At 28.6% G+C, this 26,917-nt stretch overlaps 1 protein-coding gene across 2 annotated transcripts in view; it reads right to left on the bottom strand.

Annotated features, from left to right (window-relative positions):
* Positions 1-26,917, bottom strand: part of LOC132933372 (uncharacterized) — a 78,099-nt gene that overhangs the window by 34,831 nt on the left and 16,351 nt on the right. The window contains exons 2-3 of one of the 2 annotated variants that reach the window (XM_060999668.1): positions 17,825-18,492; positions 7,925-8,035 (exon numbers count right to left, since the gene is read on the bottom strand). In XM_060999668.1, the coding sequence (XP_060855651.1) occupies positions 7,925-8,035; positions 17,825-17,900 (187 nt within the window). In that variant the 5' untranslated portion in view covers positions 17,901-18,492. Of the gene's footprint in view, positions 1-7,924; positions 8,036-8,530; positions 8,555-17,824; positions 18,493-26,917 lie in introns of those variants that run through there. The other variant, XM_060999669.1, reaches the window with a different exon arrangement.

Raw genomic sequence — 26,917 nt, 5'->3', positions numbered from 1 at the left:
TATATTTTAAAGCCAATCGCTTCGCTCGAGTGTACCATATTTTTATAATTGATAAAATTATAACGTTTACAAATATCAAAATATGTTTATTTTAAACACTGCAGTATGTGCATAAACATGTATGTTGAACTATATGATGATCAGTATTGTAAAGCACTTGAATAAGTAATCAAATACTTTTTGAGTACTCAAATACATTATTTTAAATACTTTCTCAGTGTATATGTATTTAAAATCAAATACTAATTTTCGAACATTTTAATAATTATTTCAAGTTTAAATTATATATTCTACTTAAAATTTAAACTTTGATGACGTAAAATATTAATTAAAACTAAGAATATGTAATATTCTTTTTTTTCAGTAGTCTAATAAGACGATCGATTTTCACTACAAAGGAACATTTATTAATATGCATAATACATACTATTGGCAATAGCAATACATACCTATAAAGAAAAATCGATATTTTAATAAATTATTAGTTACTTTAACTTTGTATAATATATAATTTACCAACACGTATTATAATAACTCATACACAAATATTTAACATACATAATAATAAATAGGTAGACTGGACACAAGATTATTAGATAAAAACCTTATACCATAATACATTTTTTACTGTGAATACTGAATTATACTCAACCGAAAATCAAATAGGTATGGGTACCTACTTCGACAAAGAAAACTGTTGAATATTTTAAAGTTCCACCAAATGATACGATCTAGAGTATAATATGATCTCAGATCTATACAATTAACGTAGAACAAGAAACATAGTTCAGTATTGGTTTATAAGGTAAATATTTTATGAACAATTTGAATGTGTCTACAAATACTTTTATTAAGTATTCGTGTTTGTACTCTAATGCTTATCTTTCTAAGATTCAAATACTTACGTATTTCTAATTATTTTTTAAATAAGTATCTGTATTTGTGCTTCAATGCTTTTGAAAATTGTCTTTTACAAGACTGATAATCATGTTATTATAATATAGTTCAATGGTCTGTAGGTCCATTTATTTATACATTATACATATAGAAACACAATATTTGTATAAAATAAAAATACATCTTCTATATATATAAAAATAAGTGTACATTTTGAATAAATCTTATAGCTCAAGATCCACCGAACCGATTTCGATAAAAATTTCAGGATATATTAAGATTGATATGTAGATGGTTTCTGTGAAGTTTTTACGCTGTGGGATAAGTGGTTCCGGAGTTATGGCTATCATTTTATATATTAGTATAGATAAAAATGAATGTTTGTGTGTAGATTAGACCTCTGGGGAAAAGATAGGCTAATTATAAAAAGTGTTAAATTTGTTTTTTTTTATATTCATCGGATTTCAGTACGGTTGCGTTAGGCTTTTGCATTAATTGATTATATAAATCCTCCGTATGTGGAATTAAGTAAAAACGACAAACTTAGTACTACAATTTTGATACTTTAGAGTTAAATCGTACACTTACGTACAAACAGCACGCCGGGGTCCGCGATCTACCGCAGGTAGATTGCCTACCTGATAATGTACTGCCGCGAATCAGAACTTTTATCCCGGGCAACACAAAAGTTAAGATAAATTTTGAACACCATACACCATACGCCGAATATTAAATAACGAATTGAACAAAGTTTGAGTAATATAGAATTGGTACATTTAACGGGCAACGAAGTGCCAGCGGGATCAGCTAGTTATACATATAGAAATACAATATTTGTATAAAATAAAAACATTTATTTCGGTAAACTTAGACCATATCGATATAGTTTATGAATGACTAAGATAGTGACAACGGCCATCGGGCTATAATCGATTGGTAAGTGATAGCAAAATGATTACATAACGTTATTTCATTATTAATACATTTTTCAGGTGTGTTATCATTTATGAAAATAATACAACAAATCAAATGAATAGTATTGGATTTTAAGAGGATTATAGTTCTGCTTTTGCAGGTAAGGTAGGATATATTTGCACCTCTGCTAGTTGCTACACAATATCAGGGGGTGCAAGTCAACTCGTTTACTTATGCTGTACAATACTATAGTTGTAAAAATATGATCAATACCGCCTTCAATATACTTTATTAAGAATTACTAAAAAAAACCTCCCGTACCGTACTAGTACCTACCAAAACTTTTTATAATGAATGTTAACTATTACTTGAAAACAATTACATGCAAAAGACATCTTATTAAATGTATATTATATTAATTTAAATTAAATATGAACATTAGTCACTAACCACAAATTGTATTGCCATTATATAGGTATATTTAATTTTCGATTTTATTAGTTTCTTTTCAGTTTTTCAAAAAAAAAATGTCTACCAGAAAGTAAAATTGAATTTTTATGAGCATTTGAAGTTCAAATTTTTACAACATTGGATCTATCAACACTCTGATATATTATGAAACTTGATGGTAAAAACATTATCTGTGTTTGTGTGTATACAGTGTGTCTACCAACGAGTGTCCATGTAACGTCCTCTTAAGAGTTTCTCAAATTGTTGTTTATTTTAGAATAATGTTGAATATAATATTATGATACCTATGTCCTTTAATATAATAAATTGTTAATAAAGTAATTTATATGATTATTGTGCTTCAATATTAATACAGTGATGCATATTACATAATGTATATTTAACCTTATTGATAAGTACAGCACATATATATAATTAGTGCATATATCACTTTCAACCTATTATTTATTTACGTAATACTTATCACATTTGTTTTCGTTTATTGTATTATACTTAAATTTACTTAATTTAAAACTCTTGTCTCCTATACTAGAGCTATCTCTTGGATGAAAATTATTTTATATTTATATTTAATTATATACAATTGTCTACGATATGATGTCGGTAACTTGCGAAATAATAACAATAAAATCTATAACTTCTTCTAGTTGTGTTTTCAGTTGAGAATAAGTAATGCTAACGCGGTTACTCCTACGTCCTTTAATTAACTCGGAAAAAAAGTTGTGTTTTCAGTTGAACGTGATTATTCTTTGTCGCGTCTTAAATTGCAGGTACCCAACAAATTTAGTTTAATATTCCAATTTTTGCATATATTGTCGTTTTTATTGCAGATTTGTAGCGCTTTTTAGCAATATTTAAGGTAATATTATAATATTTATAGCGCATAATATATATAATTTATGTGATTTTAAGAGATATAAAACACCAAACCTGAATCCTGATATTACGTCCAAAAAAACAGCGTACACCACACTGACCAAGGATGTCTTGAATTGTTTTCCGAAGAAAAAAAGTTAGTTTTAAATCATTTTCTTTTTCCGTCTTTGAGTCCGTACTCGGAGTAGGTACCGGGTAGGTACTATCTATTCGGTCACATTTATTAAATTTAGAAATTTATTTTGTCGACCAGTGCTTTGTTTTTGACTTTTGTATACAATATAAGTATTATACAATGGGCATAATTGATAATAATGATTAATGACTAATAAGCAAGTTTTAATATTTGTTTTTTTCTGTAGCGCGTTCGAAATTAATTTCGTCTTATTATCATAATAGTTATTATATTATTTTATGCAAAGAACCTACACGCGAAAACAATTTTTAGATAATTCGTCGAACAAAGCTGTTTTGAATACCGTTAAAATACTTTATTGTTTTAACAACGAAGGAGTACCTCCTACCTATAGTGAAATTTCAGAAAGGATTTTATTATTCCCAGAAAACATATTATATACGTCATAACGGGTACTAAACTAAAATAACGACCGAGGAAGCGCTTTGAAATTAATTTCGTGAGTTTTAATATATACGATTTTACCACAAAAATAGGGTAAGTTTAAAGACACTAAACTTAGTTCATATATTACTCATTACCTATACGTATTTTTTAATTATGTTTGCGGGACATGAAACTCGTCTGTTGGATCATTAATTGCTTATAAAACTTGCAAATTGTTAACCCTTGTATTTTGCGCATGCGCATCGACTTTACTTTTTCTGTGGTTACACACGGTATGTTGTACCGCTTACATGTATTCAGGGACGATGTGTTATTTACTGGTCTGTATAGATTTATTTTAAGGCAATAGCCAACTGCAGACTCTTAAATCACATACTCTCAGGGTGTGACAGAGAAACCTAGTGAATAAAAAAAAAAAACTGATACAAGTTAAGCGCATGACAAAAATAATTATGAAAATTATATGGTTGATAAATAATTTGCGAAATACAATTATGTCAAGAAATTCCCAAGAAAATATTTTGAAAAAGCTATTACGTTTAAAACTAATTTGCTCCAATGAAATATTTATATTTTAAAAAATTTTGAAAAATAAACTAATACACTTGAATAAACGATTTTACCGTCAACATTTCTTTAAAAACTAGATTTACAAATTGGTAAAAAATATGTAATATTATAATAATTGATAAATTCACTGCCGTAAAAATCATAAGGTGCAGGCGATCCTCCGGGACGAAGGGCCTATAGCCGTCAACAAATGTTTTTGTTTTTTATTCGCCCATTAATTTGATTCATAATAATCATATTATTATCTTGTATTTCAGTCATATAGTGAAAATGTAAAAGCCTGGTCCGTTTTGACTTGGAATTGTTTAGTTTAGAATTGGTCAGCCTAGAGTGACATAAATAAATTTGTTAATTGTTTCGACGAAGAAATTATTTATCGGTTCTTTAAAATTCAATAAATCCACCAATAGTGTCTTATATAAGGAGTAAAGAATACCCATGATGTGAAGTCTTTTTATGTATCTTTATGTATTTTTATATCAAGTCCGTCTTTTTATATATCTATTAAATTTATTATGATCAAAAAAGAGGAGCCCATACACGTGATGTGCTGGCTGGCACCTGCAGGGTCTCTAATTACCCACAACTCTGTTGATAATATAATAAATGCATATTTTTTGAAAAAAATTAGTAAATGTAATGCCGCGTAGGTATATTAAAGTGATTACGACAGATCGAGCGTTAAACTTTGATTACCAGATACCTAGGCGAGTAGTTGGAAATCCCGAAAAACTGTTATTGTCATTCGAGTCCGTCGAGTCTCGACGTCAACCACAATAAGGACACCGACGAAATAATCGAATACATAAATACTCATTTTGGAGCAAATTGCAAGTTATGTTTCACTACACCTACAACGGTGCAAATGTCGTACCATTATTTCGGTGCAAATTGCAAACACTATTTTCAGTTACCTGCGGCGGTGGTGCAAATTACATGTTTTTATTTTGGTGAAAATTACCACAAACTCTCGTTTACTTAAAATGCTTCATTCCTGGACAAGTTCTTACTTTTCAACTATAATAATATAAGTGATGAAATTGCCTCGTGCGAAATAGCACTCCGCGGGTCCGTTTGGTCTAAATTAGAACAGCCCCCCAAATTAAATACCATAATTGTGCCTACATGGATACTCGCTGGAAGACACACTAATACACTATATTATATAAAATTAAATTTATTTAGCAATTTTAAATTACTTTGTGTACAAATATGTTTTAAGTTTCATTTTAATTTATATAGTTATTATATCATCGTTTACGGCTTGTTAAATATTTAAATTTTTCATTTTATACCATTTCCTTACGAAAGATATTATGTAATTAATTTTTTTAACTTCCTTATTTTCGTTACATTTTTAATTATTTGTTTAAAATCTATATTTTCATACCCCTGAGCTAGATATTCCAATTTCCCTCTCGAATCGGGTTCTGTTCGTTTTTTGAATTTTTACAATAATGGTTAACACAATACCATTTATTAATATAATAAATATTCATAATCAATGATAATACGCTGTCTATTTACACTTATTATATACAGGTAGTTATAACTTATAGGTAACAATATTTTCAACTACACAGTACCTACAATGATACCTCTAAATACCGAACACCTAGGTCACTGACGTTTCGTCCACTATTCGGAGGCGTCCGCTATCCAGAGGATTACGTTTGTAGATAATGTGTAGATTGTTCCCAAAAAAATGTCCACTATTTAGAGGTGTCTGTTAGAGGAGGTCTCACTGTAACCACTGTACTCAAAGATGACGTCCCGTTTAGAACGGGATTGTCGCTATTTTGAACATCATGCCCCCCTTGTCCCAAGCATCGTGTCACCGCTTGTCCCAACAAATTTCCAATGAGACGCTTTTTGTCCCGTTATAATCCCGTTACCTTCATATCGTTATTCTTATAGATGATAATATGTGGGAAAAACCTTTGCACCGAAAAAAAAGAATATTTTTACTGGCTTGTGTTGAGGTGTTATTGAAACCAAAGTTAATAAATATATAATATTATAATATAAACAACAGAGAGCGACGACTCTCAATTGAGCCAAAAATCATCGGTCAATTTTTTATTTATAAATATGGTCAATGGTCTACTCCGAGTAGACTATACATAATGTCTATATATATATATCTACTATAATCGTCCATATGTACAGTGATGCATATTATATGTATTGTAAATATTAAATAAAAATAATCTCAGTCGAACGGTTTTCGAAATCTATTGATCAATCAATCCACGAGCGATGATTAGTACCTATACCTATTAGAACCAGCAATCGATATTATTCACAACAATAATTATAGATGTTCTAGAAGATGACAACTTAATTTTGGTAACCCATTAAACGTGTGTTTCTTTTTATTTTTCATTTGCTGTTAAGAAAAAAAAAATAAAAAAATATGGTGATCTATAAAAAGACGTACGCGAGTATCAGTGTACGGGCTATTATATCAACAGCTGTACATTGCGCCAAAAATCGTTTGGTCTAATTTTTTTTTTATACATATGTAATATTATGTTTGTATATTATTATTAATATTGTAAAATGTCGCGACTTGATTGGACGAATAGTTTGAATTCGAATCCAAAGAAATATAAATGATCGGGACAGAGCAATGCGTATTGTTATTTATTTATTTATTTACGTAGATGCACAGCTGCTGTGTCGGAGCGAAACGTTCCGTTCCGTTGGAATGTGTTACTATGGAAATGCCTGTGTTCTATAAAAAACGCATAATTATGTGATTATTATTAAGTACTTATACTACTGATATTATATATATCTCCAGGGTCATGCTGGACACTAATAAAATCAAAACTTTTTTGAAAAGGCCGCCGCCAAGTCTTGACCCATATAATATATTAATTACCTATAGGTACGTAGGTATATAAGGTATAGAGATGTAAGTTTGTATTATATACATGGTATGAAAAAAAATTAAAACAATAGTTAATATTATTAAAAAATTAATTCGATATTAAAGAATATAATGTACTATACGAATTTTAACTACATTTAATTAAATTTAAATTATTTCAACTATATATTATATAGGTATACCAAGATTTGGTAGCATGACTTTATATATTAATAAAATAATTATTGTGTTAATGTGGATTTAAAACATTGTGTTCTGACATTATTATGCCATTTTAAAATCGGTCATACCAAATAAAGTACCTAATATACAGTATAACCTGTGTTCAATTTCCGATAATTTAAAGTACTCCAAAGTTCTATACGATAATATAATAGTGGTATAATACTGGTATAATACCGTATTTTACAACAACAAAAAAGCCCCCCCCCCAGTATTTTAACATAATATCTCTAGGCATGAGAGTGAAAAAATCTATCACACTTGAGGTATCGTTTCAATTATAACAATTACCTTACTTCCAATAACAATAATAATAATAATAATAATGATAATTAACAATATGATGACTAATAAAATAACAATAATTATGATAATTAATAATAAGAATAATAATTATTATTATAATAAATTAATAATGTAATTTATTATGGTGTGCTATAATAGAGTGGCTGCCATGGCCATGTGTAAAATATTATTATAACAATATTATGTACCTTTTTGGAATTGCTCGAGCACGTCGTTAATTCTTTTGCGGATGCAAACGTCTATTTTTGGGTCGTCCCGAAAACATAGATCTGTGTACTCGTATTCGCCCGGCTCGTCGGCTGAAAAAAAAAACAATTTACAATATTATTATTATAACGTCCGTCGTACACACCGCGCGCACACTATTATACTCGAGCAGTATACCGCGATTATTGCGGTATAGTGTGATATCATAATATTATAATTTTTATTATTATCAATGTGTGTAGTACGACACTGTAGGTATTTATTATTTTTCATTATATACTGTAAATTCAAAGCTGGGCGAGACATGTTTCAATCGGCTAAAGTTAGATCACTTTAACATTAATAACTGACAGAGTCAGTCATCTGTATGGAATTGTCCGACCGTCGGACTTGGTTTCAAATTAGTTAGTGAAAACAATAGCTCTAGTTAGAAGTTGCATTTTTCATAGTTTTTAAATATACATTTGAAAATCCGTTTACTCAAAGTCTGTTAAATGTTATGGGCGTGGTTTAAACCGTCAACCGTGCATTGCCACTTACAATAAACGTATCTATCATCACAAAATATATTAATTATTAATAATTACCATCCACCCGGCAGTTTTGATAAGTCTTTCACACAACATTGGGATTTTTGTAGTAAAAACAAACCATCTATAATAACCACTTGAAACCTATAATAACACTATGGTTATACTTTTTAGTTTTTAACGCGTTAGACGAGATTGTAACGACGACGCATTCGATTCGACTTGTCTGGTCAGCAAGTTGTTATGAGTACTGTAAGACCTGCAACTTGTTGCAAGTGACTATCTTTTTTTTTCGATTTAAAATAGAAAATTTACAATCTGTAACATATTATGACGTACAATATGCAAATATAGATAATATTACGGAAAATATTTACTAGATGATTTAGTTTGAGGAGGGAGGCTGTCCAGTGACGGAACCCTCATAAGATCTACATAGTTGAAATATATACATTTCGAAATAATTGCATGGCAATAAATATCGAGATAGTAGTGTTATAGTGTTAAAAAAAAAAATATGAATCGAAGACCTGTAAGGGTACAATACAGTTACATACATACGTCATATTCGGCGATTAGAAAAAGTGACTTTCCAACCACCGACTTTGACTTTCTGACTGCATATTATTATAGTCAGTGTGCTAATCAATAACAGAGTAATTCGCGCGATGGGTAACGAAAAATATCGTCCGAACAACATCGCTCACAAGCACCTACTTATTAATTTGTCAACATCCGCTCACACACACACACACACACACAAGCTTAGATATTATTTTTACCCCGTTTCGTGTGTATATATACGCACGCACACACACGCTCACACGCAGTTTACTGATATTATTTTAGAACGTATTCGAAAATAACCGAATGGAAACGCACGCCAGTGTGAAAGACGATATTGTGAGGCGGCGGCGGGAGTGCGCGCGCCGGTGTGTGTGTGTGTGTGTGTGTGTGTGTGTGTTTGTTTTAAGAATTTATTAATTTTTTTTTGTACGGCCCGAGTTGCATCCTGCACGACGGCGGCGGCGGCGGCGGCGACGACGATAATATTTTACGATATTATACTGAAATGCAAAGCTCGGTAAACGCGACGATATAATATTATATTGAAATGTTTTTTTTTTTTTTTTACATCCGCTCCGTTTGATCTCCCGAAAAGGACGAAAAAAAAAGCGTCGACAAAATATTATTATTATTATTATTATTATTATTATGTCTCCGCGGCAGAAGTGCAAACACAGCCGACGGCCGTTGTTACGACTAAAATATTATAATATTGTTATCATCATTGCGCCGCATAATACAATAATATTTACGTACACATATATATAAGTGTCTGACATCGATCGTGTGTAAGAAATAAAACACGATGGGATGGGATCCTATAGTATTTCGATACCTGTACACGGTATTATTATAATGCACAATTTTTGTTTAAATTATGTACTTTACGTATTATATATACATATTTTTTCTGAGTCCGGCAAAGGAGAAATAGTAATATTTTTATTGACCGATTACATAAAAAAAACTTGTAGACGAATGAAAGTGACTTAGATCGGACTTGGGCACAATAATAACGGCTGCTATCGATTATAAATACTATAACAATAATGCATTTTTGACTTGCGCGGTGGCTGGCTTCAATCACAAAACGTGTTCTGAAGTCAAGCATCAGCCGGTGTCACTAATTCCCGGATGGGTGACCACCCGGGTGCTAGACAAAAACCCTCGCCACATATGCCCATGTGTTCTAACCTATCGTACCCTCTCCCACAGTTAAAAACCTAGTAAAAAATAACCACCCAATAGCCAACACCACGGGTTAATTAACAAAATTTTATCTAGGTCTTACCTAGTTATCGGCTAATTAAATGTTTATTTTTAAACGTTAAAAGTTTAAATTTCAGCAAATGTATACATTTGTTCAAGAACAAACTTAATTTTCATTTTTCCATTAAAAAAAAGTATGAAAGATACTTTAAATATTATAATAATCAGTACAAATATTTTTCGAACACTTAAATTTAATACGTTTTTAAGTTCTTAAAATTAAATTGTCCTATATCAATCTGTTATTGTACATTTATTACAGTAACTATTTGAGTTTATTATCATTAATCCAATAATAGAGGCAAAGGTTTGGTAATATTTATATTTTACAAAATTATTTTCTGCGTTCACAATATTTTAACGTTAAAATAATATGCGTATACCGTATACGGTATACGGTATACCTACCTGTACACAAGGTGCAGATGATGATTTTTTTTTTTTGGTAACAGAACACTCTTGGCATTTAAATATTCTTAAGACGAAAATGAAAATCTGTTTTATTAATATTATAATTTATAACATTATATTTTTTCATCATAAAAATGGGGTTTTATTTTTAGGTTTTTCAACTTCAAGACTATCGGCAGCATTTTTTTTTTAAATATCATATTGAAGCAATATAGTTCTTTAACTATTTAAATACTACATCTTATAAAGCATATAATCACGACATTTAGAGCGACAATGAGATAATAGTGATGATAGGTGATTAAAAATAATAATGAACAAGTAAAATGAAAGAAGTATAAAAGGAAAAGTCTCACTTTGAAACACCTTATAATACAATGTAAAAACGAATGCTAATTTATTGATACAATTTTATTATAATATAAAATATTTTAATATTAATTATAATTTATAAGAACGCATTATTTTATGCACACAATTACACGAACACAATTTATAATAATATGCAAATGGTCGTGTCACGCGTATAACACTAAGTTTACGGTTTAATAGTTATAATTATTACACCTTTATAATATGATTATGTAGTCATCCAGTGGTGTTTTCGTAAAAAACATTGGTAACAACCAATCTCTATAATTTGTTTCTAACTATTATGATCGACGATTGATAAATGCCATTCGACAATACATAATAATACAGAATACAGATTGCTTAATTTTTAAAAAATTTAAGGTATTAATATGCAAGCGTATACGTGCGCGTATATATTTTGTACTATTTTTACAGGGTATATATTAGGTATATGTTAATTCACCAAATGGTAATAATGTATAAACGCCGTATACCACTGTGGTATACCCTTAAACATATGCGTCACTAAGGGATATCGAGGGGTACTTTTTCTACCCTATTAATGCTATATCAGAAAAAAAATTACTAAATATTAAATATTTTGCAGATGATTATTTTTATAACGTTAAAATAATATACGTATAACCTACCTGTACACAAAGTGCAGATGATGATTTTTTTTTTTTGGTAACAGAACACTCTTGTCATTTAAATATTCTTAAGACGAAAATGAAAATCTGTTTTATTATTATTATAATTTATAACATTATATTTTTTCATCATAAAAATGGGATTTTATTTTTAGGTTTTTAAACTTCAAGACTATCGGCAGCATTTTTTTTGAAAATATCATATTGGAGCAATATAGTTCTTTAACTATTTAAATATTACATCTTATAAAGCATTAAAGCATATAATCACGACATTTAGAGCGACAATGAGATAATATATATAAGCTGGTTATATGAGAGGTCTAGTCCCGCTAAATGTTACTATAAACATTACTCCGTTCGACTGAACTTTAAACTATTTATGTATTAATTTGATATCCAATATAATATATTATACTTGTATATATTGACATTTCCATAAATATAATAAAGAAACAAGTAACAACATTTTTATTGAAAATAAACGAATTGTCATTTAAAGACGAAGGTGCTTAAAAAACTTACTGCCGCGGTAAAAAAAAAATAATAAGACGTAGGTGACCGCTCTATAATACTGTAAGTACATTATATATGTAGAGCGTGGATTTTTATCCATGCACTGAATTTTTGTCGGTAATTTTCACGAATCATAATATTTTGGCATTTACTGCGCATAATTTGACAAAATTCAAAATTTATTGCGTATTTAAGCGAACATTTTTTTTTTTAAAAGGTATGAAATAATATTTTGTTCAGCAGAAAATTCAAAAACAAATTTCGTAGGCACTAAATAGTAAAAATTTATTGAAATAAAGAGAAGTTCATTGTGTAGATACCTAACTATGAGTTGTTTAATTTGTTTTCAATTATTTTAATGGTTCATCGAATTATAGACTAAGAATAATAATTTATTGTCAAATATAATTTGTGGGTTTTTCTTACTATATTATTGCCCAATTAAAATTTTTTTCTTGCATATTTTCACGATTTTTACTGCATATTATATGTCATATTTTGATACTTTTTAGTGCATACAAACCCGCGCTCTAGGTGTTTAGAGTGACATTAAGAAAACATCTGTTAGGTTGAGTACTATTATGGGGACGTTTAGTCCCGCAACATTTTACTATAAACATCACTCCGTTCGACTGAACTTTAAAATTCATTGAGTATAAAATAATAAAATATGATTGTGAAGAAAAGATCTATTAATTCAATATATGCTATTTTATACATCAACTTTTCCATAAAAATATACAAAAATAGAATTTTTTTATTGAAAATACAACTAAAAATCGAAAAATAAAAACGAAAAATCTTAAAAAAAACTTACTGCCGTGGTAACAAAAATAAATAGAGGACAAATAACTACTCTACTTTATATTATAAATTATAAAAGTGTATGTCAAGCGCACCCCGTCATTGAATAGTTCATGTGTAATGGATGTGGTAAATTTGAATTCGATGATCAATCATGGTTACGCGATAAAAAAACGATTCTGAACGACAACGTTCGTCAACCTGTAATTATTATGTTTACAAAATAATTAACAGTTTAGAAAAATTTCGTCGACATTTTAAATTCCTTAATAAACTAATAATAATAGGTACCTATGTGTATTATGTATGTATTTAAACTAATTTTTTTTTTAAATTTTTTATATTGAAAACGTATACTTAGGTATTAGAAATTTGTACCGCATTTTAAAATATCTGGTATAAAAATTAAAAACGTGACGTGTTTTTAATTACAAACAAAATAGTTATCAAATGTTCACAATTTTCTTCAATATCCAATATAATAATTTATACATCGACATTTCCATAAAAATGATATACAGACAGAATCTTTTATTCAAAATAAGCGGATTTTTGAAAAAAAGAAAATTCATAAAAAAACTTACTGCTATGGTAAAAAATAATAGGAGGACAATATTCGGTAACCACTCAGCAAGGTCGTGTACGCCACGCAAAGGCTTAATAACAGATATATTTTGGTTTCCAATTCCCAAACCGTCAAACGAGTAAATAGTATCGACACCTGCTGTAAAAGCTCATTTAATTCTCCTTTTGGTGACACGATAACGAGTACTGCACAAATGGATAATTCAACAAGTTCCAACAGGATTTACACTCGACAACTCTAAGGTCGCTTTATTCTCGAAAAACTGACCACGATAACAAGTACCTGAAGAGAAAGTAAGTGAGAAACGGTGTCTTGCTACCCTAAAAGTGTTTACTCACCACAAACGCCACTGTAAAGATACGTTGCACACTTGAGATTTGGTACTCTGACAAAGAGTAAAAGTAAACGAGGAAAACACGTAACACTAATATATTGATCAAAACAAACTGAAATACAATAGAATCGGTCTTACGATCAAAAGAAAAGGATTCAAAATTAAATGACCGGTATTCTTATAGCCACGACACCTCGCGATTGCTCGACAGGGGCTGTTGCGGTCGCCTTATGTAGAAGTAATTGAAATTTGGTCGATTCATTAACTTCTGCTTCGTATGGAATAATAATCTGTGAGTAATATTATGATATTTTTTTTTAGTCATTCATACACACAATATAGGTATAATATAATATAAGTATATCAAGTGCACTGAAATGGACGTGTTTGATTTAAGTTCACCGATAATATGAATTATTGTGTACGATGAAAAATGATGCTGAAAGAAGACGTTCGTCAGCCTGTATTAACTATTTTTACGAATTTTGTCGAAGTCTTAAATTCAAACACGTATAAAAACTAATATTATTACTTAACGAATTTTTTTTATTAATTGTTGTAATAAAAACTTGTACTAATGATGAGTAAACTTGTTACACAATTTCAAACGTTTAATAAAAATTAAAAATGTTTTAGTTACAAAGTATATTTTTTCAAATTTCTATGATTTTAACAAAATTGTCAACATTTTAAATTCAACCCTCACTATACTTAAAAAAATAAATCTTAGATTAATTATTTATATATTATTATAATATAGAATGTATTGCATGATACTTGTTCACGAATAAAATCTTTATACCACTTTATAGGTAAAATGTTAAAGTTATATAAGTACTTAATTTATTTATATGATTATCAAGTAAAAATTAAATTAACGATTAATTTAACATTTGTAAATTTCAATTTTACATATTTACAAACGAGTAGCGATGGTAATGTTTTCAACTCAATAATATTATGTGCATAAACTACCAAAATTGGTTTTACTATTACAATAATACTATATATTATTTTTTTTAACTTTTATATAGGTAATAAAATAACTAAGTCAAAAATGGCTATTTTTATTTTTTTACAATAATACTTTAGCTCTATTAACTTACTATATTATATTCTCGTATAATGGTCGTATACATATAGGTACATTATAACATAATATTATTATATTATCAAATAACGTAATATTATTTAGTTGTTAAATTTTTTTTTCGGAACTAATATTTGAAGTTTGAACTGAGCATGGATTTAGATAAAATGGACACTAACCATGTTAATAACTGCATTAACAATATATTATATATTTATCTGTTATCATGCATGTACCTATAAAATATATATATTTCGTGAAATGGAAAACAAGCAATTATTGCTCAGATAATTTGTAAGATTTTTAAATAAATATCAGTTAAACTATCAATTAATTAACGTTATAATTTTTAAGTTTGATACTTTTTCAAATGATAGCATACATTTATATTTCATATATAGGTACCTAAGTAGAACATTTTTCATATTTCATATATAGGTACCTAAGTAGAACATTTTTTAATATTCTTATAATTTCAATGTAAAAGATTTGAATTTTGAACAAGTGGTCAGTGAGTTTTAAGGATTTAAAGTCAAGATGATTGGATGACTACTCCACTCATTTAAACTATAGAATATACTTATCACTACTCATTTATTTATTAACCGCACTCATTCTGAGTTCGATTTTTTTAGATTCTGAGTATATTATACAACATTGGAAATAAATAATGATCCACCTGTCTTCTGAGATCAGAAACGTTTTCCGTACACAATGATTTCAAATTTAACAATTTATACCTAACCTAGTATGGTTATAGTATTCCTCTATTATACGACTATTATACATTCCTATAGAAAATCGAGTTCGCCGGTGTATAGTTTCTTCCGTATCGAAATTTTCATAAAAATATTCTGATTCGGAATATTAAATCCATTTAAAATGTATGCTGTCATTCGAAAAACCAAAAATCTAACGATAAAAAACCGTAAAACATTTTATTTTATTGTGGAATCCAATTAATATAACACGAACGACTCGATAATACTAAATTAAATAAGGTAATTTTAAGCCCCGCCAAATCTTTTTTTGTGAAAAATATTATATCTCTTTATATTTGAAAATAATTACAATCAAAACAGTCATGGTAGGTAATTAAAAATAATAATGAACAAGTAAAATGAAAGAAGTATAAAAGGAAAAGTCTCACTTTGAAACACCTTATAATACAATGTAAAAACGAATGCTAATTTATTGATACAATTTTATTATAATATAAAATATTTTAATATTAATTATAATTTATAAGAACGCATTATTTTATGCACACAATTACACAAACACAATTTATAATAATATGCAAATGGTCGTGTCACGCGTATAACACTAAGTTGACGGTTTAATAGTTATAATATTATTATACCTTTATAGTATGATTATGTAGTCATCCAGTGGTGTTTTCGTAAAAAACATTGGTAATAACCAATCTGTATAATTTGTTTCTAACTATTATGATCGACGATTGATAAATGCCATTCGACAGTACATAATAATACAGAATACAGATTGCTTAATTTTTAAAAAATTTAAGGTAATAATATGCAAGCGTATACGTGCGCGTATATATTTTGTACTATTTTTACAGGGTATATATTAGGTATATGTTAATTCACCAAATGGTAATAATGTATAAACGCCGTATACCACCGTGGTATACCTTTAAACATATGCGTCACTAAGGGATATCGAGGGGTACTTTTTCTACCCTTGAAATGCTATATTAGAAAAAAAAAATTACTAAATAGCAAATATTTTGTAGATGATTATTTTTGCTTCTCCAGAATTTTGACCCCGGTGACGCTCATGCCCTCAAAAACACCACTGTAGGTATACCTAGGCACCCAAATCTGTGATATTATTATGGTACCTATATCAGGGACTGGAACCGAACATAAAAAAATCGGTTCTGGAACCGAAACATTTAAAATGTTAAGAACCAAAACCTTTATTTTAATCAATAAAGTACCAGAACCGAACCGGAATTTTTAAATGAAATAGGCTCTTTTAGGGTCAAAAATAAAATAATTTTATTTATCATAATTATTATAAATGGTATTGCTGTTTTATGTATAAACTATGTATGATTATATGAGTTTTCCAAAATTTCTCATACTATTAATAAAAGTCGCATTCCGGATAGGTATTTAAAATTATTATACTTTTCAGTACCTAAATCGACTGTAACCGGGACCGAAATTATTTGGAACCGATACCCTTATTTTTTTTTATTATCAAAAAACCAGTACCGGGACCGATACCGAAAAATTTAAAAGGTTCCAGTCCCTGGCCTATACAGCAATACGAGCATGCACTAAGTGTAAGACATACAGTCGTAAAATTATGTAAATAAAGTATTTTTATTCAAACAAACAATAAATTAAATATGTTATATTAATTAACTACGACATGTCACATGTGTACCTGTAAAATATATACATATTTACGAAACTGAAAAAATTTTAAATAAAAATTCATAAGATGTGTACAAGTTTTACTGGCGGAAACTATTGGGTAAAAATATCGAAAAAAAGTATTGAAAAAATTATGTAAAAATGACAAAAATACTTATTAGATAAGAAATGCAAACAATTTCAAATTAAAAGTTCTAAATAGTAAGTTCTTAAATGTATTAGTATAGAACCAAATTCAGAGTTCGTGCTTTAAGGAAGCCATGTTTTACAGTAAGCTAAAAACAATACATATTTTTTCTGCAAATTCACAGCCCTATACAATGGTACATTATTATTATCGAGTCATTAATATTACTCACCGGAATGAACGAAAACGTTCGGCGAGATGGAAAATGCCATGGTCCAGACGAACCAGCAGACGTACTTGTTATTCATCTTAATCGTAGGTATTATATATATATATATATATTATGTTATAATCGCGTAATTGTTTTTCGAAAGGCTTTGCGGGACGGAGAACGTTCGCGCGCGTTTGTTACGATTCAAACGAATAATTAAAATGATAACAATATAATGAGAACAATAACAACAATGAGGATAACAGTAACGGTTAAAATGTTTATTTTCTATACGGTGCAGCTGCAGCGGTTGTTACGATATTATAATTTATTATTACTGTGCAGATCTCGCGATATGAGAGATTTGGGATACCGGGGCTACGATGTATACCTAGGTACTATACTCCGCCGCAGGTTTTTACGCGGTCACGCGAAATCCGCCGGGTAACTACGACTGTCGGCCGTCAGCAGATAAGCGACTGTTTTAAGTGTCGGCGGCGCCTTAGAGACTTGTGCGGAGGGTCTGCACATCCGCGTGCGTTTTCACACGGCCGAGACAATGGCCGTCGCAGACGGACAACAAAACATCGCGAATAATGATCGACGCGTGCCATAATCGGTTTCCCCGTCGATTTGACGTCCCGTACCGTTCGGTCGATTGTTCCGGGGACTTGGGGAGATTTAGAAACCTTTTCGTACAAAACAGATAATGCCTATTATACGGCGAGTCGTAGGTATAATCAATAATGTGTAATATATCATTATTATTATTATTATTATTATTGTTGTTGTTATAAATACGTTATCGTGAAATTAATTATTTCACGCGACGTCGAAAAGCCTGCCGGCTAGGAGGACAAGAAGACGATGCTGAGAGTTATAATACATTGTACAAGGTGTAACAGAATGACCTGACAAATGGAATAACGCATTTTGATCCAATCAATATTAGGTATATTATTATTTAAACATTTTTTTTCCATGTATATAATTTATTGACGCTTGCCTTTCAAGTACACAACACTATTTTTAACCTTTGACTGTTTTAAATTTAGTTGAATTTGTTTTTTTTTGGAATAATTTGACCACCGAAACGTAATATCGTAATATCGTAATAAATGTAATCATTTCAAGATATCGTTTTGGGGAATTTCCAAACATCAGTAGGTACCTAAATCTTAAATCATTTATTATCTATTTATAATTTTCACGGTTTTTGTCATACGAGTTTGACTAGTGTCATTTTTTTATTTTTTGTTTGTCCGGTCTTCTGTAGTTACACCCTGTACATAATAAATATATGTATATATATATATGTATATATGTGTGTATATATGTATGTATGTACTATGTATGTATGCATGTATGTATGTATGTATGTATGTATGTATGTATGTATGATGAGTGTACATACGATATCGCATCGTCAAATAGAGAAATACTCATTCACGCGTGTGGATTTTCACAATAATTCGCCGCGATTGTGCGTAACACCGGGCACGCGAGAAAGTTCAACACTCGAAATGAATAAAAATAAGAATAATAAAAAAAAAAATTAACAAAATTAATTATATACACTCTCGAAAAGAGTATAATATTTGTATATATATAAATATTTTATTACGTTATGTACGAGCTCCAACGCGCGAATAGCATATGCCTCTGCTGGCACTCGTTTCGGAAAATATGTCACGAGACAAATAAAACCATAGCAAATAAATAATATAATAAATACCTAAATGAAAAGAAAAAAAAACTACTAAGCCTATGTCTGGCATGTTATATGATAACGCACAGACCATAACATCTGCAGATCAAAAACTACTGGACCGTTTTCAATAAGAATTATACCAATATATATACATATAGATCCTATATATTATATTGAGACTCGGAGGTGTGTTTACAGTTTTTTTTTCTACCCCTATAATAGGCCACTAGCTATATTTTGATTCGAGCATGAATTTAGTTTAAGAAAATCGAATATTTTTTTGTTTTTTTAAATGGATGCCACTATATATATATGGTCATAGGTTATAATATTTCTACTATAATTATTATAGAAGAAATATGTAGAAATATAGGCACTGACTATAGTTAAAAAGTCGTTTTTAAAGTACCAAAGTATGTAATACTTTCCGTTTGAACAAACGGCTTATTAAATTTATATTTATGAAGTTCTTATTTTCACCAACTAACCATCCAACCAAGCTAGACATTTTGGAAATTTCAGGAACAAACTTATGTCCTAACTTAGTTAGCTTTTATGTCAAAGTGCTATCTTAACTTTAACTATGTACCTAGTTGATAATGAATGATTATCAATAATTTTAGAAATATATAAATTATAAAAACAAATAGTTGTAAATACAATTATTACAATGATTACTTTTATGATTTTCAATGAAGACTTGCTTTCTTAATTTTGAACTTAATTTTTAAGTAAACACGGAAATACTAAATATGAATTCCAATCTTAACGATATTGCATTTACTCCGGATTTTAAGGACTCGTGCAAAATCCGTCTTCAGTTTTTGTTTGTATTTATATAAATATGTTCAGAATAAATTAAGAAGTGGAAAGTCATAAAATTGATCGTTGCAGTTGTGTTTATATTATAGGTATATCAACTGAAGAAAAATGAAAAACGATAGAGAGATATAGTTTTTATTTAATCTCAGCAAAGTCGGGTAATACAGCTAGAATTAATTATTTATATACATTCCATGACGTCATAATTTTTTTTATATAAAACATTTTTAAAAGTTAACCATGACATATTATTATGCCTTAGTAATATGCTCTTACAAATATTTTATTTCCTTATTAAAAAACCTCATTACAATGATTCATAATATTTATTGTGATTTTAAATGTTTTTTTTGTTTGTCCACGCATAAAGTATAATACACAAAGTTATACATTTTTCGTGTAATGGATAAATACTTATATTTTTTAGAGATAATATAACTCATGCTGCAGCGATGCGTGGTATGCAAATATATTTTTAAAGTCGAATTATTGATTTCTATAATTACGCATTAATGCACGTGGTTGCATCATCGACTGCAATCACTAAACATTCCATTCAATCAATCAATAGTGCGGCGCTAAAGAGTGCGTTTAAACACGAGTAATAGTGTCCCTCGATTGGTGTATTACATTTTAGCGAACCGCTTTATTAATCGATAAATTTGATGATAAACTAATAAATAGTTTAAGATTTGCTTGTATCCGAAAATTCCCAAAAAAAAATTTATCACGTTTCGAATTAAAAAAAACTGTAATAAAATTAACTGCTCGACTTAAATAAACAACGTTTTTTCCACGAACAGTTTTCTATGGATTTGACTTACAAAACTACAGCCACTAAACTTTCAATTGAACAACAGTGCGTCTCTAAATGTCTCTTAAACACGATTGAGTGGCCCACGATTGGTGCATTAAATCTATTAGTAAACCGCATTAAATTAATCAATTTGTCACGTCACCCGGTCAGGTTAGGTGGCATTATTATGTTATATTATACATAGAGCCGAAATAATTATATAAGATGTGATAAGCCGTAGATGGAGCCGTAGATGGTCGTGTACAATTAATATAATATGAACACACGGCGATGACACTCCAAATTGTATTATTGTTGCATTAACGCTAAACCGTTGAACTGCAATACAATACAATTTAGTAATTATTATTATTTATTTAATGTCCGGAACTTCAGGTGAGAGTGAGATACGTGCGTATATAATAATGGAAGAGACAGCGATTTTCGAATTTAATATCACTCGTCACAAAAAAATTACGTATTAACAGAACAATATTGATTACAATTTTAAAACATATATTTTTACATCATGCGTTATCATATTAGTATAATATACGATTGTAAAATTACATTTTGGCCTTGTAAATAAAATGCCAAAGAGGTGCATATCACTCAATTTCTATAAAAATGAAAATTTCATAGGCACATAATTTGGATCTCTATAATAGATATGTTAGTTACTATAGTTGGGTACATTATAAATTCATAAATTTAAGTATTATAGAGTTATATGACAGTTAAATCAAAAAGTTAAAAGCATTTCGGGAATTTTCGATTTTCAAACTATGTAATCATAATTATAACTTGCTATTATAATATAATATGTTGAATGCATATACAAATGTAAAATTATTCATCGACTTATTTCTACTTTATAAAATTGCTGTGGCTTTGTAAATAAAATACCAAAGATGAGGTACTACTCAACTATTATAAAAATGAAAAGTTCATAAGCACATTTTTTGGTTCTCTATAATATTATTATATATCTATTGCATTGGGTAAGGTCGAATTGCACTTGTCTTAGTCGAAGAGCACATGATTTTAAAAAAGGCAATGGTCGAACTGCACTTGGGAAAACCGCTGATAATGATCGAATAACTGAATTCGGGTTCAAAAAATATGTTTTAACAAGTCTTACACATTTAGCATAAGAGGATGTCAGCGCACTATTGGTTTTCTCTCTCTGGCCCACGCGCAACATAGACAAAACGCATTTGCGCAGAATCGTTTTTTCTATGTTTCAAGTAATTTTAGAGTAAAATCACCCATTACAAAAAATATAGAGAATAATATTTTTAAGGGAATGTCATATCGATTTCTCTAAATATTGTTTCAAAACAATTTAAACATCATTTAAATGTACAAATTTTTTTTGTTTATTTTGAAACTCAAATACAAAGTCAAATAACAATAAAATATAAAATTGATATGACATTCCCTCAAAAATATTATTCTCTATCTTTTTTGTAATGGGTAATTTTACTCTAAGATAACTTGAAAACATAGAAAAAACGATTCTGCGCAAATGCGTTTTGTCTATGCTGCGCGTGGGTCAAAGAGAAAAAACAAATAGTACGCTGACATCCTCATAAGTATTAAACGTAATTCATTGCACTTTTCTCAAATTATTTTGAAGATGTTTTTATGCGTGTCTAAAGTCTTATTTGTAATATTATTATGTCATAATTCACTTTCTTATCATTTTTAAAAATAATAATTTATTTAAAATATAATTTATAATTTTACAAACGTCACATACACATACAATTAGCAGGTAGGACGATTAGACGAAGTAAGTGTTTTCAAAATGTTAAGTTCATTTTAAGAACATATAAAAACCTTTTTTTGAACAGTAGTGCAGTTCGAATATTACCTTTTTTAACCCAAGTACAATTCCATTACCAATTTAATTGAGGTATAAAAAGTGCAATTCGAATAACCCGATCAGCATTATCCGTTGAACTGCAATAATATAATTTAATCATAATTTATTTTTCACCCGGAACTTCAGTGAGAGTGATGTATATTCGCGTACCTATATAATAATATTATAAGAGACAACTGTTTTCGTATTTCATCCCTCGTCACAAAAAATGACGTATGATGAACAGTTATGATTAAAATTTGAAAACATATACTTTTACATCATAATATGTCATAATATTAATATACGAAATTACAGAGTGCGACGGAAAGACCTGACAAATGAAATAACTTTGGTTCTAATGAATGTTTAAACATTTTTTTCCTTATGCATGTATTGTATAACTTATTAAGGCCTAAAATAAGAGTACAAAATAACATATTTTTATTTTTATTTTTCGGAAAAATTCACAAGATCCATTTTATAAATATAATTTTTTGACAAATTTTAATACTAAAAACGTAGGCATATTTTTCTTTAATTATTTAGGAATTTATTTCCATATAATTATATATTAAAATATTTTTAAATAGTTTATGCTTAAGAATTTAAAATGTTTTATAGGTTTTATCAACTTAACTTAATAAAAATAACGAGTTTTCGAAAATTTTACAAAATGACTCAAATAAATGTTTTTAAAATCATTTTTTTTCTAAAATCCTGATTTACAAATTGGCTATTTTGAATTATTCAAAAAAATTCATATCAGATTTAAAAATTTTTAATACTCAGTTTTTAAAAATAAAAATGAACAATGTTATACTATATGTTTAGCGCAAACGATCGTAAATTATATTAAAAACAATTTTCTAGTACAAAAAGCAAAAATTATTTAATTTGTCTGTTCTTCCTGTTATACCCTGTATTATGATGTTCGTTTATTATACCATAAACACTTTATCCACTACCTAACTCAGTTTTATTTGTCACATTCACACTGCAACTTACAGTTTATATAAAAAAAAATGTTTCTTTCTTTCGTTATTATTGTCATTATTACTTTATTTACCCTCCCCCCAAAATGTATTTGAATTAGAAATTATTATTTTTTTTTTGTCAAATGTCTAATTTTTGTTAAGATTGAATAAATTTCCAAATATTTCCATAAATATAATAAATTATTAGAGATATATATTTATAATAGTAAATTATCAATTTTAAACAATAAAAAGTACCTACCTACTATTAAAATAACAATAAAAAAAAAAGTAAAGCTTAAAAGAAGTATTATATAGGTGACAATCACAATATTTTACAAAAACAAATTGCAATTTTAATATGTACTGTATTAAGTATAAGTAACAATAGCATTTCACAAAATACATAATATACATATTTGATACAATAAAAAGTAGGTAAGTTATTACTAATGTAATAATAAACAAGCAGTAAGTAAATATGTTTAAAACTAATTAAGTAAACAATTTAATATCTGAAAGATTTTCTAAATAAAATAATAATATAATATTGATAAAAAAAAATGGATAGATATTTCGACAATAATAATATATTTAAAGACAAACTTAGAGATTAGTAAAAAAAAATTTCATATTCAAATAAATTATGGGGTGGGGAGAAATGTCTAGGAGGATAAATTTGTCCATTTACCCATCCATTCACATTATAATTATGTAACTTGGTAGTTTTATGCCAAACTTTGTAATTATTTCCATCTGACGTTAATTAATATTAAATAAATAAATGTTTAGTTATAACTCAAATGTTCATAACTAGGGATGGGATATTGATATACTAGCTTAGCATTGTTTTACAAACCTTGAAACGCAAAGTTCGTTTTATAACGTCATCACAGTTTCGTGTATTTTTGAATCAGTATAAAAAGTTTTTATTCTGCATTTTTTAACAATTTTTAATAATTTCAGTTTTTCAATTTTAAAAATAATTTAGGACTTTGGGGCATTGGACACAAAAACCAGTTTGTCTTAAAACTGTATTTTAAGATTTTTGGTTAAAAAGTAACTTTGTAACGTGTTAACAAGGATTTTACCTAATTGTAATTTTCCGAACGGATCGGAAGACGTAGGATCGTAAGGATTCGTGAGATTACGAATATAGGTAGGAACAGAAAATAAAACGAGAATAATTATTTTTTTTGGATTATAAATCTACATAGAGGAAAAAATAAGTAAAAAATAAATCGTATCGTAGAAAAGTGCCGAAATCGTAGATATCTACAGACAATATTAATGTACCATCTGATAGTTGTAAAATTATACTAGTTTTTGTTGTAGTTTTGAAATTCTTATAATTCTCTGTTTCTGTAACTCTCTATCTTCGTCACAAGCTAGTGATTTAAGAATATGGATATCTCAAATATGCAGGGTACATTTTTAACCATGCCCACCTTCCCCCTCCTCCCAATTTTATCGTTTAATATAGTATATTTCTTCAAATTCTGATTTTTATAATTTCGAATGACCATATTTTCAAATTTATGATATTTTCTACACAACGTAAGGAGTGTCCTGTGGCGATACAAGCTTCAGTTTTCAAATGAGAGCCCTTTTTTTTTACACAAATTATTTAGTGGACTGTTTAATTGAACATTTTGATGTATTTAAATCAAAATTATAACGATTAGTTTTTGAGTTATTAAAATGTAAATAGGTACTAAAGATAATAATCCTCAAAAATGGTTTTATATACAATATACATATATACTATATGTAATATTGGATATTTTGATGTAGAATTTATTATAATTGGATAATTTTTATAAATTATTTATATTGTTAGATCAATAGTAATTACTAACATTTTCAAATCGTCTAAGCCCCCAAAGCTACTAAACACGTTATCATTGACATATTATCCTCAGTACACAGAGTTATATTTAACTCAAAACCTATTCGCTTGAATTTTGATTTAGATACATCAAAATTCTCAAAAAAGATATCCGCTTGATAATTAAAAATGAAAAAGGGGGATTTATATTTGGAAAACAGAAGTTTTTATTTCACATGATCATCTCTAAGTGGTACAAAAAATCTGAAGGATTAAAAAATATGGCCTTTACCTATCTACAAGTATTTTTAAACATTTTAAAAATCAGAATTATATATGCATACTTTGAGCATACAAAATTGATGAGCATCCTTTTTTTTAGTTTGTACTTTGAATAAGGTACAACAAAATAATTTAACGATGGCTAAAAAACTTCAAGACCATATTAATAGGTCCAATCAACGTTTAATGTCGCATAACTCATAAAGTCAAAACATTACTAAAATAATATTATGGTACTGATATAATAACCCGAAACTCTTTGATGTAAAATATTATTATAACTACTTTTGAGAGGTCATGAAAATGTTTCTAGAAACACGAACGTTGTGTCGCCAATTTGTATCATGTCGTATATAATTTATTCCACTTTGTCAATAAAGTGAATGATCGTCGTCGCAGGATGAAAAGGTTCTAACGTAATAATTTTGTAATAAATTGTTCAGAGGAGCGTTTAAATCGAATAACTTTGTTCACTGTAACAACTAAATTACGAAAATTTGATGCAGTATCAAGGAAGTTACATTACAGAACACGACGACTTTACCGGAAATTTGTTTTTACCTAATTATTTATCGGGTAAACCATACAAAAACTGAAATGTTATTTTTGGAATCAAAAAGTTTCACGTGTAGAACGTTTTAATCCTGAAAAGATATTTAATTGGTTTAGTTAGAACTTTTAGATTCTGATTTAAATCATTTTTTCTGTGCAGTGGTACCAACTTCAAATTTTAAAACAAAAATAGACGGTAAGTACATGCATGGAATAATATATTATTATTATAGCTCAATAATAATAATTATTATAACAATGGTAATGTGGTATTATGAC

The sequence above is a fragment of the Metopolophium dirhodum genome, chromosome 1 (assembly GCF_019925205.1).
Source record: "Metopolophium dirhodum isolate CAU chromosome 1, ASM1992520v1, whole genome shotgun sequence".
NCBI classification, from domain to species: Eukaryota; Metazoa; Arthropoda; class Insecta; order Hemiptera; family Aphididae; genus Metopolophium; species Metopolophium dirhodum.
This window is presented reverse-complemented; position numbering and strand designations above follow the sequence as displayed.